This window comes from Moschus berezovskii, chromosome 6, assembly GCF_049115385.1.
Source record: "Moschus berezovskii isolate FMDL1 chromosome 6, NW_MosBer_1.0, whole genome shotgun sequence".
NCBI classification, from domain to species: Eukaryota; Metazoa; Chordata; class Mammalia; order Artiodactyla; family Moschidae; genus Moschus; species Moschus berezovskii.
Window position 1 is genome coordinate 115331613 of NC_142465.1, and position 17084 is coordinate 115348696.

Sequence of the window (17084 nt, forward strand, 5' to 3'; positions counted from 1 at the left end):
TCATTTTAGTTACTTTGCTTCCTTAAGCAGTCTTTAAATAGATAGAGATGTGTTTCTGGAAACTATGTGACTTTTATTCCTTGTCTTTGGATGGCACATTTCCTCAGATCAGCCCAGCACTTCTGAAGGGAAGTCTAAGTCACTCATTCATTCATTTCCCTACTGTGCAGGCTAGCTAAGTGTTGGGCCTCACACAGCAGTGAAGGAAGATGTAGTGTGTCCTTATACATACTGGGAATGACCAACTGCAAGCAAGTTCTTTGACAATTAATAAATTGCAGTTACGACCAGTGCTATGAAAAAGTAGTAAAGGAATTATGGGAGTGTTAAACAGGAAGGCCTGGTCTAGACAGGGAGGGTCAAGGAAAACTTTCTGGGGTAATGACTTGAGATGGCAAGGATAAGATGAAACAGAACTGCTAAAAAGAAACAGAGAGTACGGTTTTTAGGGCTGAAAGGGACCAAAGATACCATCTGCTGATGGCCAATCCTTACATTCCACAAATGAGAAAACTGAGGCCCAGAAGGTGAAGGGAGTTGCCTGACTAAGGTTACACAGCTTGTTAGCCCCAGGGCTAGGGGTGCAAACCCACCGTGGTTTTCTTAGGTGGGTAGAAAGCAAGATGCACTGAGTCAGAAGGGACTTAGGCATGGGGGAAACCAGGTAGGTTTTAAATTTAGCACTGCCTCCAGGGTCAGCTGAAGAGCTACTTCTTCAGGTTGGGGAGGGCATTAAAAATGACTCATCTGACAGTTTGCTGTAGCATAGTTTGGGGTGGGGGGAGGAGGTACCAAACATATATACACCTGAAACAATAAATGTGATCTAGTAGTTAAGACTCTGTGCTTCCAGTGCAGGGGACACAGGTTCGATCCCTGGTCAGGGAACTTGAGATCCCGCATGCCATGCAGCATGGCCAAAAAATAAATAAATGAAATAACAATTAAAATAATAAAATGATCTTTAAAATATAAATGTGGAGTTCAGTTGGGAGACCACTCACTGTTCTGCAGCTGTCTAGCTGTGTGTGATGGAGAGAAGTCACATAACCTCTCTGAATTGGCATTCACAGCTTATAGTTTGGTATATTTCCTTTCAGTCTTTTCCTGTGCGTTTTAGGAGCTTGTTAGAGATCAGTTGTGTCCTATATTTCACCTCAGTCTTTGAAGACTAAAGTTTCCTGTTTGGGTAAAATATTGTTTAAGTCCCCCTTTAAAGAGCAGTTTGCCAGCCTGTGCTTGCCCAAACATCCAGAGAATAACTGTAGCAAGTGAGCCAAGCTCCAGGATCTGTAAGAATCGTTAGCAACTGAGCATATTTCTATAAAGCAATAAAGGTTTTTATATTTTGTTCATCTGTTACCCTTATGCTGTTGCCACTTTCACATTCAGTGTGTGTAGGTGGAGAGTATGAGATAACAGCGTTTCACAAATGAAAGTGAGTGGAAAAGGGCCGCTTTCCCTTTAAGGCAGTTTCAGCCCAAGCTCCCGCCCCTTTCCTGATTGACAAACCTACCCGAAGTCACATGATCAGCCTCTATTTGAAGGTCACAAAAAGCTGCTTCCTTTAGAGACAGAGGGGGAGAGAGAGAGCAAGAGGGAGAGTGAGTGTGAGAGTTAGTTCAAGCCAAAATGGCCGACAGAGTCTCTGCTGGTTTCTGAATATTTAAAATACAAAAAAACAGATAGACAAAAAGAAATCATTTTTTGGACCTTTTTTCATTTCCATTTCTACCTTGTATGCCTCAATTTGCTGGATTTAAGCACTGCTGCACTTTATGAGGTTGGTAAATATTTTCAATTTTTTAAAAACCAATTGATTTATATGGATCTTGTCTAACCGTTTTCACTAGTGGTGTTGCAAATCGACATTTGTCTAGCATGGAGACTGGCTTCAGACATTTCGTGAATCTGTGTAAATCAGACCCATGATGTACTTTTGGTTCGGCATTTTGGAAATGGAAAAGCCTTGGTAAAATATTTAATTTTGAAGTGATTTAATTGCACTTTTAATTTATATGCAGATTTTCATCCTCGTTTGTGTCTTGCAAATAAATGAAGCTGCGAGTAATTGAAAATTTGATATTTAGAAAGAGGTTTTTTTAAAAAAAAACACAGACCTCTCCCTACCCCCTTAAATCTGCTGCAAAAATTTGCATAAATATAAATGGGTTTGCATTCTTTCGGCTGCTAAGGCCGACAAAGGATCTGGGAGGGCAAGCACTACCACAGGAAAGCCTTTTTCTTTTTTTCTTAAAGCTTGGCCATCCTTCCTAGAGAGATGTAAAACCTAAAATAAGACCTGATACATTTTAAACATCAGGCTGGGGGCGAGTGAACACCAGGAGGTTTGGGGTTTGTAGAGTCCCCGGCTTGAAAACCTCCCAAGCAGTGTGTGGATCACCCCTCTCCTCTCGGCGCGCGCTCATTTGCGCTGGGTCTCTGTGTGTGTGCTCAAATGTGCAGCCAGATGCGCTTTTATTTTGATCGTGGTTTGAACCAAATGGTGGGAGTATCTTGTAAACATGGTGTTTGAAAGATAGAACAGCTCATCAGCCCGATTAGGAATTATTTCTCTCTCATTTTCTCCCTGTGGGTTGGCCGCCTCCGTTTCTCATGGCTTACAATTTCTGTTTAATTTTACACTTATGAACTGGGCTTTTCAGCACAAATTCAGCTTCTGTATGTCTAGTTGACTGTTTCAGCCACGTATCCATTGTGAAATGGTCGTATCTGGTCACCTAAATAAGTAGCTGTACGTGTATGTCTGTTGGTTACCCTCAAAAAACAGTGTGCAGTGAGTGCACTGAAGTTAAATTCCATTACTCCTAATGCAGGATTCTAGAAAGCCTGGGGATGGGGAGGGAAGAGGACTGAAAACTTGCCTTCTCAGAGCCACCTCCCCCGATCGTTGTGAGAGTGTGATGTAATGCTCTCGATCTGGTGGGCTGAAAGGATTGTAGTTTGTGATCTGGTGGAGAAATAGCCCCCACCCCTGGGGAAACTACCCCACCCCCCTCAGCATATCCCTGGCTGGCAGAGGCCTTGTTTTCTTTTCTTTTCTTTTCTAGTTTGTATCCTCCTGATTTATGCCTTAGCATATTGGCATGAGAAAGAGACTGTTCTAAAGCTGTTACAAAGTATAGTTTAGAAAGGCCATTTAAAATATGCAAATTGAATTGTCATCCCCATCACTAAATATATAGACTTGGATTAAAGGTAATTAAGCATAAATGGAATAATTTTGATCAGAAGGGAGCAGTGGGGGTTTTTTTTTGTTTCCTTTTTAATTAATCTAATTATAAGATGCTTGCTGGGCCCGAAAGTGTTAAAAAAAAATGGAAAAAATGCTGGACCATTTTGAAAATTTGACAGTCTGCAAGAGGGTGTGTAGTGCTTTCAAAAGCTTTATTTACTGTTAAAATGGATTGGCCTCTTGTACTGAAAATGGCCTGTTTCTTTGGGCCAATTGTTTATAGATGAAGGGACTTTCACGCTAATTTTAACAAAAAGACGTTCCATTTGAATTCATAAAGATAATTAAAGTCCTCTGTCTCTAAAGAGCAAGTATTTTATTATTTTTCTAAAATTAATGTTGTTAGTAGCAATGAAAATGAGTGGGGAAGTGACGGTTTAAATTCAGTGTAAATTTTTTGGTGGTAGAAGTTCAGCTTTTGTGTAAGATTGGAAACATTACATTCAAAAGGTAATCTGGAACAAATTTGTCTCTTAGAAAATTTTTTTACAGCTTGAATTTAAAGGAAAAGACATAGAAATTAACATAGCAATAGAGTGTTGCTTTGTGGTAGACCTGAGGAAAATTAGAGTTCTGATTTTTGTTGTTTTTTTTTCTGAAAATGAAAGCGCTTATTTGGGGCTTTACTTGTTAGATGATTCATTTTATGCCCATTTCCTAAGTTGGCCTTACAGAAGAAGAATGAGATGAACCTCAGCTTTCCACATTTTGTCATTAGCTTGTTTTTCTGGACTGTGTAAACATGTGAATAGCAGGTTAATTCAGTTTGCAGAGCGGAGGGACCAGAAGCAGGGTGCCTGCTTTCTTAGGCAAGAAGCAGAATGATATAATGAACATTTAACAGAACGCCATCTGATTCTTTGAAATGTTTTGGTAAATATTCTTCTCTCTAGACAGGTTGAGAAGTGTGATAAATAAGACCTGGTTTCACGTATGTTAAGCGTTATGGCTCTGGTGAGTTTCAGAAGCTCAGCTGCCATTTTGGATCTAAGTTCCTGCAGAGCCAATCCTTATGACACACCAAACTCTGGTAATTCAGGAGCAAATAAAAATGAGTTATACATCAAGCGTGCAGGTGGATAGTACTTATTTTGTGCCTTTTGTTGGAGTTTTCTTTCTGTTGGCACTGTGAAATGAATCTTTAAAAACTTTACAGATGTGGCTGATGTTATGAAGAGCAAAACGCAGAGATATTAGAACTTGCACATTGTGGTTTTTTAAAATGAGGCAATGTATGCAGAGGAAGTTTCTGTCTGGAGAAAAAATAATATAATCGTCACTACAGTCTCCCCACCCCCACCACCTGTTTCCTTTTGGCGGGTCTACTTATTATAGTAATGTTACTATTCACAGTGCTACTGTGTTGCAGAAAGTAATGTCACAGATTCATTATTAAGATTTTACTGAAGCATCACAAAAATTGATAGCGCCGTTTAATCAGAAGTGGTATCTTATTTGAAAGTTGTTTTCCAGTCCTTCTGTCTGCATACCAGAAAGGAAGCGTTGGCATCTTTGGTATATGGCGCAAACTCAACTCCGTTGTTCAGCTTTGAATGGCCATTTGTTATTCTCTTTCACCACTGGGACAAGTCATTTAGAAATCAGCTTCTAAAAATTGAAGCAGAGACTTGTAAGGCTTTTCCAGTTCTTAATCCTACAAGAGACATGGAAGGAGTGATCTGTAATGATGAGACCTTCAGGTTCTGCAGAATAGGCCCCAGTAGATAACAGTAGTAAGGGGTTAGGCCTCACCCTACCCAACTGCCCCAGGACTGAAAAGTTTGCAAGAAATTTAATTTTTACAACTCAGTATAATCATTGACCTTCTGTCATTTAAACTGGACAAGACCCTGAGGCACCACAGATGAATGTTTGTCCCAACCCTAAGGAGTACCACTCTAGTGAGGGAGATGCTCAGTGAAAGAATCACTGGCCTTACCTTGGTGCTCTGTGAGAGGTAGAGCAAGTCCCTGGTGCAAAGTAGCCTGAGTATCTGTGTGAGGAGAACCCTTGTTTGAAGAAGCCAAATAATTACTCTTCATTAATTTTTTGTTGTCATTTGGCTGTTAGATTTTCTTTAAGTGGACCTTGTGATTTAAAGGTGGGGTGTCTGACTATTGGCTGGGGAGTAGGGCAGCCTAGGCTAATTGTTTCCTAGTACAGTATTGTTCAAGGATTTATACTAATCCGACTTCCCTCACCTGCTTCTTATGATTAAAACTGGTGGTGGGGTGGGGTGGGGTGGGGTGAATTGAAGCCACTTGGCCTGAAAAGGGATTTAACACATAATGGTGACATTTTAACATGTTTTCCTTTCTTCCTTCAAATATTCAGCCATCATTTATGCCAGGTGCTAGTGTAGGTGCTTCGAGAGCCAAGAATTAATTTGGAAGGCCCAGGGCCCCCAGTAACCACTGGTTCATGTGGCAGTGTTTGCCATCTGATGACTATCTAACCTACTGCTTTGGGTTACAGCCAGGATAATGCTATAATTCCTTTCACCTGATGGTCTCCTCACTGATAATCAGGGAATGAATGGTAATTTTTGCTTCTGGTTGTTCTAGAGTCTTCCATTTAAGGTTTGACGAGATAGTCATTTTATCCATTATTATTTAGCTGTGCAAAATTATCTTTTAAATTGTCTGAGAACCCTGCGTGATCAGTTGCCTCCCTAGTTACTCTAGCACATCCCTCAGTTTTCCTCTTTCAATACCCTTCAGTTCTATCACTTGGGCTTCCCTGGTGGCTCAGTGCAGGAGACCCAGGTTCGATCCCTGGGTCAGGAAGATCCCCCGGAGAAGGAAATGGCAGCCCACTCCAGTATGCTTGCTTGGGAAATCCCATGGACAGAGGAGCCTAGCGGGCTGCAGTCCATGGAGTCGCAAGAGTCGGACGTGACTGAGTGATTAAACCACTACCAGTTGTATCAGTGTCTGAAATCACATTATTTGTGTGTGGAACCTCACTCCCCACAACCCAGAGCAGACTTGAGTGTGCGTATTGCTCAGCCTTCAGTGTCTAGAATAGGGCTTAGCACAAGTGAGTACTCAGTAGAAATGTTTTTGAAGTAGACCTGAGTATAAGGTCACCAGGACCAGCTATGTGACCATCAGCCCCTGTTTCTTCATCGGTAAAATGGACACAATGCTTTGTTGTGAAGCATAAAGGAAATGCTGGAACGAAAAGACCAGCACCTAGTCTCGTTGCTTAGTAAGTGTTTCCTTCCCCTTTGCTCTCCCTCTTTCTCTCTTTGTTTAGTAAACCAGAAAGGCTGTAACGGCCCCACAGAAGCCTCGGTCCTCTGATGGCTCCCAGGATCGGGACGCGCGGGCACTGATTGCGCGGACGAGGACAAGAGCCGCGCTGAGCCCTTTCTTTTATTCAAGTCCCTACATTCCTATGGTCTGATGTCGTCTCTTCATGCGCTCCAGTTTCCTTCAGGCTCTGCCCCTGTGGTGTATCCACATTTGCTTGGCTGCTTTTCATACATTCTGTGTTTTGCATCAAAAGGTTCTCAACAGTTTCAAATGAATTGGTCTTAGAGTTTACAAGGCAAAGGAGAACAGAAAATGCAGTGTTTTTTCCCTTCATTTTTATTATTCTGAACCTGCACATATAAACCCTATTTAATCAGACTGCTAATAGTTTTGACTCAGAAGACAGATAAAACTAAAATTTAGGTCAATTACCCACTTAATACAATGCTTTTTGAATTAATAAAGATGACACATAACATTCATTCATTGACCTTGGATTGGAATTTATTTCAAAGAAAGCCATTTTTATCTGTTAATTCATTTCAGCAAATTATTATTGAATACCTATTACCTGCCATGCGTTGGAATAAGTGCTAGCATAGGAGTTTTATAGTAGGGAGATTTTTTTCCAGGTACCATTATGAAGTTAGAAAGAATATAAATGCAGGGAGCCTGGTCAGTCCTCAGGGTGTTGGACGATTACGAAAGAGGGACACGCAACCCACATAGAAGGACCAGCTTATGCAAGGGCCCTGAGGCAAGAGAGGACTTTAGCATATTTGGAGACCTGTGTGTAGAGTACTTGGACATGGTTGGAGCGTGATGTGTGTAAGAGAAAAGATAATCTGGGAAATGAAAGGTGAATCTGAAAAGGTAAACACTGGTAAGATGTGGGAGAGTCTATCAGTCATGTTTGGAAGTCTTTATCTTGAGAATAGTTAAAGAGTTCTCAGCAGGAATTTCACCTGTTCAAGTTGAGTTGTTGAAAGATATGCTCTAGTCATCCTGTAGGAAATGGCTGGAGGATTGAGTATAAGACTGTAGTGGTGGCCTGGACTGACAGCAAGTTGGGAAGAAATGGATAAATCCAGAGACATTTGGGAAGAAGATGTCACAGAACCTGATCGTTGAGAATCAGGATTGGGGAGATAAAAGATCACACCTCTGTCTCTGGCCTGGGCTACTGATGAGATGGTTGTACCATTCATGGAATTAGGATCCCTTTAGACAAGGGACAGATGTGGGATTGAGAAAATGATTCAGTTTTGGAGTAATTGAATCTTGGGACATCTCAGTGAAGGTCAGGGCTTCCCACGTGGTGCTAGTGGTAAAGAACCTGCCTGCCAGTGCAAGAGACGTAAGAGACACAGGTTCAATCCCTGGGTCAGGAAGATCCCTGGAGGAGTAATTAGATACCTGGCTGGAGATAAAAATTTGAGAATCATCAGTGGTCCCAACTTTACCAAGATTTTCCTTTCTAAGTTGATTTCTTTGGTAAAATGTCCACAAATGGCAGTGTGCTGTGCAAGTGCTATTGAGTACTGTTGAAAGGACACTCCTTTATAAAGAGGATAAGACCACAGATGCACTCCCATTACTACTATGGTTGCCATTAGAAATACGGAAGGAGTTTCAGGGAGGAGAAAGGCTAATTTCAGCTCAGTTGATGAGAGAAGGCTTTATGAGGACCTTTTATTTGATCTGAGCTTTAAAGATTGGGCTTCCCTGTGGCTCAGCTGGTAAAGAATCTGCCTGCAATGCAGGAGACCTGGGTTCGATCCCTGGGTTGGAAAGATACCCTCGCAAAGGGAAAGGCTGCCCACTCCAGTAAAGTCCATGGAGTCACGAAGAGTTGGACACAGCTGAGCAGCTTTCACTTTCTTTAAAGATTGGGCAGAAGAGCAGACTTGAGGGCAGAGCATTGCAGCTGGAGGAGGACTGATTCTGTTCAGAGTGGACTGAAGGGTGGTTGGTTGTCTGTAAAAGAGCTGGGATGCCTGCCGAGTAGTTTGGATTGCTGCGGCAGATAGTGGGGACCTGTTGAAAGTCTGATAGCAATGTGATCTAAGTGGTATTTTGAGAATACTAGTATGGCAGAGGAGGACGGGCGCGGTGGGGTTGGAAGAGGGGAGGACTGAGGGGATAATTGAGACAGGCAGGCCAGGTAGGAGGCTGTGGTGAAGAGGACTGTTCCGAAAGGGCCTGTGGTGCTAGAGGAGCCACCAGGGACCCCAGGTGTTCAAGGTGAATGATGAGAATCTTCAGCAAAAGATGCAGCATTCCAGGTCAGACATACCAAGTTTAAGAAGTTGATAGGCCTTGCAGGTGGACCTGGTTGGCAGGCAGCTGACAGTGTGGAACTGACGCTTGAGAAAGTTCAGAAGCAGAGATAAAGAATTGGAAGTCCTCCATGTAGAAGTGATAATTGAAGCTGAGAGGGGATGAGGTCACTGTGGAAGTGCAGACAATGGAAGAGAGAACTGAGAATGGGGCCTTGGGGACAGGAAGAGAAAGTGGACCTGGGAGAGGATTAAAGAAAGGTGCTTGTGCAGGACAGTCAGTCAGAGTCAGTGAGGAGAAGAGGACTTCTCAGTGTCAGATATGGTCAGCAGGTTTTGGGGTCACACAGGAAGAACAGTGTTTGGTTATGGCAGCCTCCCAGAACCTGCTCTTGGAAGGCGTTCTGGTGGGAAAGGGTTGGCAATCATTAGGTTATGCCAGCACCATTCAGTGGAAATAGAATGTGAGTCATGTGTTATTTTACATTTTCCAAGAGTCAAAGCAGGAATTCCCTGGCAGTCCAGTGGTTAGGACTCTGTGCTTTCACTGCCAAGGACCCCAGGTTCTATCCCCTGGTTGGGGAACTAAGATCCTGCAAGCCACGCGGCCAAAACAGACACAGGTGAGATTAATTTTAATAATATCTAATTTATTTAGATATTTAGATGTGCAAAATGTCAATTCAACATGTAATATATTTTAAAATATTAATGGGGTATATGATATTCTTTTTTTAATATTCAGTTTTTCAAAATCTGGTGTCTTTTATCCTTACAGTGCATTTCAGTTTGAACATAAAATTTTATTAGAAATGCTTGGTCTGTATTTAGATTTGATAAAACTTGCAGTTGAAAAAGTAGGGGCTTCCCAGGTGGCACAGCGATAAAGAATCTGCTTAGCAGTACAGGAGAAGCGGGTTTGATCCCTGGGTTGGGAAGATCCCCTGGGGTAGGGAATGGCAACCCACTCCAGTGTTCTTGCCTGGAAAATCCTGTGGACAGAAGAGCCTGACAGGCTATAGTCCATGGGGTTGCAGATTTGGATACAACTGAGCACAGACACATACACAGTTGAAAAAGTATATTCACATACCCCAATTTTTCCAAACATAAAAAAGTTTTCTAGTAATGGAAGTAAATTACCAATTAAAAAAAAATTTGTGGAGGTGGGAGGCTGTTGCCATCCTTTTTACGAGATCTCAGTTTCCTAAAAAGGGATTGAACCCAGGCCATGGACGTAAAATCCTAGAATTCTAACCACCAGGCAACCAGGGAACACCCTTAAAATTTAAGTTAAACAAAATTCGTTTGAAAATTCAGTTTCTCTGTCACAGTAGCCTCATTAAAAGTGCACACTAACTGTGTGTGGCTACAAAATTGGACAGGGAGCATTTATGCAAAGTAAGACAAGTACTTGCAGGTAATGTGCGTTTTGGAAATAGCCAGATCATCACTAAACATTCTTGCCATGGCAAAGCATTTCATAGGATTGGTGTTACTTAGAACACATGTGGGCTTATGCTTACGAAATTTTTAGAATTGGAGGGATCAAATCCTAAGTTTACTTGTGAGCAGATGAACTTTTTTTTTTAATGTGTACATTCTAAAATTTAAAACAAGGAATTGAAAAAAATTATTCACGTCAGCAGAATGGTACATTGGTAAAAGTTTTTAAATGTAACCAATTTGTGTCCTATTAGAAATGCTAGGTACAGAGGTTTACATCTTCAGTTCAGTTCAGTCGCTCAGTCGTGTCCGACTCTCCGCAACCCCGTGAATCACAGCACGCCAGGCCTCCCTGTCCATCACCAACTCCCGGAGTTCACTCAAACTCATGTCCACAGAGTCGGTGATGCCATCCAGCCATCTCATTCTCTGTCGTCCCCTTCTCCCGCCCCCAACCTTTCCCAGCATCAGAGTCTTTTCCAGTGAGTCAACTCGTCACATGAGGTGGCCAAAGTATTGCAGTTTCAGCTTTAGCATCAGTCTTTCCAATGAACACCCAGGATTGATCTCCTTTAGAATGGACTGGTTGGATCTCCTTGCAGTACAAGGGACTCTCAAGAGTCTTCTCCAACGCCACAGTTCAAAAGCATCGATTCTTCGGTGATCAGCTTTCTTCACAGTCCAACTCTCACATCCATACATGACCACTGGAAAAACCATAGCCTTGACTAGACGGACCTTGGTTGGCAAAGTAATGTGTCTGCTTTTTAATATACTATCAAGGTTGGTCATAACTTTCCTTCCAAGGAGTAAGCGTCTTTTAATTTCATGGCTGCAATCAGCATCTGCAGTGATTTTGGAGCCCCAAAAAATAAAGTCTGACACTGTTTCCCCATCTATGTGCCATGAAGTGATGGGACCAGATGCCATGATCTTTGCTTTCTGAATGTTGAGCTTCAAGCCAACCTTTTCACTCTCCTCTTTCACTTTCATCAAGAGGCTTTTGAGTTCCTCTTCACTTTCTGCGATAAGGGTAGTGTCATCTACATATCTGAGGTTATTGATATTTCTCCCGGCAATCTTGATTCCAGCTTGTGCTTCTTCCAGCCCAGCGTTCCTCATGATGTACTCTGCATATAAGTTAAATAAGCAAGGTGACAATATACAACCTTGACGTACTCCTTTTCCTATTTGGAACCAGTCTGTTGTTCCATGTACAGTTCTAACTCTTGCTTCCTGACCTGCATACAGGTTTCTTAAGAGGCAGGTCAGGTGGTCTGGGATTCCCATCTCTTTCAGAATGTTCCACAGTTTATTGTGATCGACACAGTCAAAGGCTTTGGCATAGTCAATGAAGCAGAAATAAATGTTTTTCTGAAACTCTCTTGCTTTCTCCATGATCCAGCGGATGTTGGCAATTTGATCTCTGGTGCCTCTGCCTTTTCTAAAACCTGCTTGAACATCTGGGAGTTCACGGTTTACATACTGCTGAAGCCTGGCTTGGAGAATTTTGAGCATGACTTTACTAATGTGTGAGATGAGTGCAATTGTGCGGTAGTTTGAGCATTCTTTGAAGGAAGGGATAGTCAGGGAGATTAGGATGGACATGTACACACTGCTATATTTCAAATGGATAACCAACAAAGACCTACTGTATAGCACAGGGAACTCTGCTCAGTTTTATGTGTCAGCCTGGGTGGGAGGGGAATTCGGGGGACAGTGGATACATATGTACATTTGGCTGAGTCCCTTTGCTGTTCACCTGAGACTTTCACAGCATTGTTCATTGGTTATACCCTAATACAAAGTAAAAAGCTTTTAAAAAGTAATTAAAAGCAGGTTTAGCTGGAGGGGTAGAAGCTCTGCTGCCCCCTTTTTCAACTCTGTGGAGCCAGTGAGATGAGTGGTTTAGGTGGGAAGTGACATCAGGATTCCAGGGTTCTCAGAAGCTTTCAGTCCACGGTCCTAGTCTTCCAGCATGGGTAGAGGTGCATGAGGGGAAAGGGTGCCAAAGGCTAATTATCTTGGGCTTGAATCTCACTTCTCTTTGGCAGGCTGTTTGGCCATAGACTGTTATATTCATTTTGTATTTCTTGACATCTTGGCCAGTATAATATTTACTAAATATGAGTGGTTTATAAAAAAGGTTCAGAGATTTTTATTATATTTAGTGATCTCACGGATTTATACTGCTGGGTAGTTGCTAACTAGAACTTCTAAATAATAACCTGCAAAGATAGAAATGATCCTGAATTGTGCTTGGAACCAAACCTTCTTCACACTGGAAAGTCAGGCTTTGGTTTGGGGTGGTGCACAATTCCATCTTGATGGGCATAGAGGACCTTATTTTTTCATAAAATTTTCTTAAATTTCATATTTTTATGAAATCTAAGAATTTGAAGTGTCAGCTATTCTGTGAAGTCCTGTTTTTTAAATCCATATGAAAATTAATTCCTTACCTTTTTGTTTTCCTTTAGAAGTGCATTTTGATTATCCATGCCTTGGTTAAAAACAAGTATACTCTGTAGTGGTGGGCTTACGTGATGCCCTTCATTTATTTTTTGATATTTATTATTTTTTTATTTGGGTGCGCTGGGTCCTATCTGGCACTGGGGATCCTCATTGTACCTTGCAGCATTCAAGGTCTTTAGTTGGGGCATGTGGGATCTATTTTCCTGATCAGAGATCAAACCCGGGGCCCCTGCATTGAGAGCTTGAAGTCTTAGCCACTGGACCACCAGGGAAGGTCCTGCATGATGTCATTTAATGGCTTAATAAGACCAGAGACAGAGCACAGGATCTCTTGTACCCCTCTCAGGAGCCCAAAGCAGCGAGTCTTGTACCTCTAGATGCCATTGTTTGTGTTTTTTTACCCTTTGCTTGCAGAAAATAATTCCTGCTCTTTTATTCCAGGAAGTTGCTATTTTTAAACTGAAGTTAGATGGGCTTATTGGATAGCTTAGAACAGTGGCTTCCAGACTTCTTGATTGGATCAACACTGAGAAATATAATTTGCATTGAGATAAAGTATTGTTGTTTAGTCGCTAAGTCGTCTCCAACTCTTTTGTGACGCCGTGGATTATAACCCGCCAGGCTCCTCTGTCCATGGGATTTCCCAGGCAAGAATACTGGGGTAGATGACCATTTCTTTCTCCAGGGGATCTTCCCGACCCAGGGATGGAACCCCAGTCTCCTGAGTCTCCTGCATTGGCAGCTTGAAGATTCTTTGCCATTGTACAACCTGGGAAGCCCCATACATAAAGTATGCACTAAAACAAAAGTATTTTCTTTGTGATACTATGTGATATATTCTATCTTGATACATTCTACTCAAGTCCATTTTTTTAAAACAAAACCCAAATAAACTGATCTCAACCACTGAAATGGCTTAATGACCCACCCTGTGTTGTCTCACTGAAGTTTAAAGAAATTTTAAGGAACTACTCAGGAGTTGGCCATATTCCCAGACATGGTCTCCACTTTGGTTGGCTTTGAGAATCAGTTTTGTCAATCTGCTCAGTTGTCACATCAACCAGATTCATAAGTGATTTGTAGAAGTGTTCATTTGCTACTTGAGCATGTAGAAGATGGGTGTTTTTGATGACCAGAATGTTGTCCTTCTATCCAGAGCATTCTATTTGGATCACGAGGGGTTAGCCATCCATACCGAGGAATGGAGAGATTTACATATGTCCCCCTCCCCAAATTTTAGAGAAACTTAAGGAGAAAAATCAGACTACCAGATGATATATTTTCTTTTGAAAAGCCCCACAGAAAACACTGTCATACTCTCTTTTGGGAGGGGTGATTCCCTGCCCTCTTTTCAGATTTCAGGAAGACACATTTCCACTAATTAACACATTCTGTTTTCAGATACACTTCAGTAGGTTTGATTAGTTCAGAATTTCCCACTGTCAGGGTACTAATAAGTTTGTCTGGGGAAAAAGAAAAAGGTTCCTTTCCTGAATTAAACTGATCTTGCTTACTACAAGGACTTAGAGTAAGATACTAACACATATTGAGAATCTTAAAAGTGTTGTGTAGATAAAATCTTAAAGTACCAGATTTTTATTTTTGTTTTTTAGTCACAGTTTGGAGTAATGCATGGTGTGCTTTCCATTTTAATTATTCCTTTCTAAAACTACATTCTAGACAAGCAAGCTGGATTTGGCTATTTCCCAAGTCTCTTCAGACACTTTAACCTGGTGGTTCCCAGATGTAGTTTCAGGGAACTGTAACACTGCAAAAGCAATATTAGGGTCCAACATGAGTTAACCAGTTTTAAATTTGCCAAGTAACAGCATTTGGGAAAAAAAAAGCAACCCTATTTATTCCCACTGTTTCAAAGAAAAGGCATTCTGACAAAAGAGTAGAATGGCCAGTCTCAGAATAAGAAAGATTTTACTAAGTTGAATATAGCTTTATGAAGACTATTACATAGGGAATGCAGATCAACACAGGTACAGGAGTTCAGCGTTAGGGAACCACCCTAATTATAGACCATCTCTTAGCATGTATTACAATTAACTATGTGCTCGCTGGTTTTATTAGCCTCACTCATAGGAGTACAAGTTCTGAGACTGCCTTCCTTCATTCTTATTTATTGACTGTGATGATGGTTACTGTGTCACAGGAACTCACACTTTAAAAAAAATTACTCCCTCTGAATATACTGTAACCAGATGACCATTCTACTTTAAGAAAAAAAAAAGCCAACTCCATTAGGTGCTGAGCAGTTGTAGAATCTAGAAGATTCTATCCTAGTTGTAGAATTTAGAACATTCTATTCTATTCAGAGCCTATTCTGAAGTTGATCTGATTTAATGAGGTTTATACAGTTGATCCTTGAACAATGCTGGGGTTAGGGACGACAGTCCTCTCTGTGGTTGAAAATCCGAGTATAAATTTACAGTCAGCCCCTCGTATCCACAGTTCTGCATCTGTGGATTCAACTGTTAAGTATTTGCTCTTGAAAAAAAATCCACATGTTAGTGGACATGCACAGTACAAACACTAGTTGTTCAAGGGTCAACTGTATAGTCATGGTGATTTTGTAAAAGAGGCCATTAGATCACGAAACTAAATAATATTACTTATGTACATTTCTGCCAGCCTATTGGCTCTTGGTGACTTGTAAATAATGGCCATAGCTGATTCTGTCATATTACATATTATTTTTATGTCCACCCTCCCACTCTCACATCTTAAACGACAAAGACATTAAATCTGGCAGCTACACATCAAATGTCCCCTCTGTCTGTCTTCAGTGAGAGAAAGTGCTTTTTCGATGCACTTTACTCCTGTAATCAAGGGGTGCATGGCCAGCAGCTCACTGGTCTGCCCTGCTGTGATAATGCTGTCAGCTGGTGTGGGAGTGGCCATCCCTGTGAGGGCTTTGACTTCTTATCAGAGCCCTCTGGCCAACATAGGAAGAGGGGAGAGTTTGGGGTTAGCAGTGTAGGTAGGGTGTTCAGAAGCAGTATCACGCTGGTAGACTTGGGTGAGCGGGGTATACTCTGCGTCCTGTGTACTTGGAAAAAATTACTACCTAGGTATTTGTGCATCAGGCACTGTAGGTTGATGGGAATAGTGCAAAGAGATAAAGACCTGGATTTTCTTTTTGGAACACAACCAGTAATATGAGCCTGCCTGTAATAAAGACAGGCATGATGCCAAGAGATCTTGGAGGTTGGAGGCAGAGCCTAGGGCACTAGGGAAGATTCCACCAAAGAGGAAGCATTTGACTTGAGTTGTCATCAGTGTTTTTTTTTTTTTTCATATTTATTTAGCTGTGCTGGGTCTTAGTTGCAGCATGCTGAATCTTCAATCTTTGTTGCGGTACTTGTGCTCTTAGTTACAGCACGTGAGCTTTAGTTCCCTGACCAGGAATCAGATCCGGATCCCCTGCATTGGGAGCGCGGAGTCTTAGCCTCTGGACTGCCAGTGAAGTCCAAGGCAAGTTAGGAGTTGCTTGGGGAAGGGGTTGGTGAGTAGGGAGGAGTGATATAACATAGGGGCTAAGAACTGAGGTTCTGAAGTCGGGACTGATGTATGGTTAGGTCAGGCCGCCGTTGGGCAAGTAATATCTGTGTGCCTCAGCTTTTTCACTTGTAAAATGGGAGATAATAACAGTACCTGGAGTCAGAGTTAGCTACTGTTCTCATATATTCTGTTGCTAGCATTTCAGGCAGAGGAAGTGGCTTGAACAGAGGTGAGGAGTTGGGGGTAGGGGAGTATGAGAAACGGTGAGATGTTCACATAGGCTGCCTGGAGGAGAGGGGAAGGGTTGCTTGGATTTTGTGTTCTAAGGAATCTGAATTTTATCCTGTAGAAAGCAGTTTTAAAACCTCAACTTGCCAGGACTTCCCTGGTGGCCCAGTGTTTAAGAATCCACCTGTCAATGCAGGGGACATAGGTTTGATCCCTGGTCCAGGAAATTTCCACACGCCTAGGAGCAGCTAAGCCCGTGGGCCACAACTACTTAGCCATTGCCCTAGAGCTCATGCTCCACAAGAAAAGAAGCCACCATGATGAGAAGCCCGTGCACTGCAACTAGAGAAATTTCTCACACAGCGACAAAGACCCAGCACAGCCAAAAATAAACAAACAATTGTTCTCAGTATTAAAAAAAAAAATCTCAACTTGCTTCTGTTGATCTGTGTTGGGATCTGATACAGGAGGAGACATTGGGGGCAGTCAAAGCAAGAGGAAAGATTGGAGAATGTAAATTGAGTGACGGAACAGATGGAAAGAACTAGATTTTAGAAACAGTTTGGTATTTCTAAATGGTGAAGTCCATTGGATGTGAGAAAGAGGGAGGAGTTGTGCACAAGCCCCAGGCAGAGT

General features: G+C 41.9%; 1 protein-coding gene across 5 annotated transcripts in view; it reads left to right on the forward strand.

Annotated features, from left to right (window-relative positions):
* Nucleotides 1–17084, forward strand: part of TNRC6B (trinucleotide repeat containing adaptor 6B) — a 252336-nt gene that overhangs the window by 113008 nt on the left and 122244 nt on the right. The window contains exon 1 of one of the 5 annotated variants that reach the window (XM_055394743.2): nucleotides 836–1783. The exons of the other annotated variants lie outside the window; for them this stretch is intronic. Within the exon in view, the coding sequence (XP_055250718.1) occupies nucleotides 1779–1783 (5 nt within the window). The 5' untranslated portion in view covers nucleotides 836–1778. Of the gene's footprint in view, nucleotides 1–835; nucleotides 1784–17084 lie in introns of those variants that run through there. 5 annotated transcript variants of the gene reach the window in all.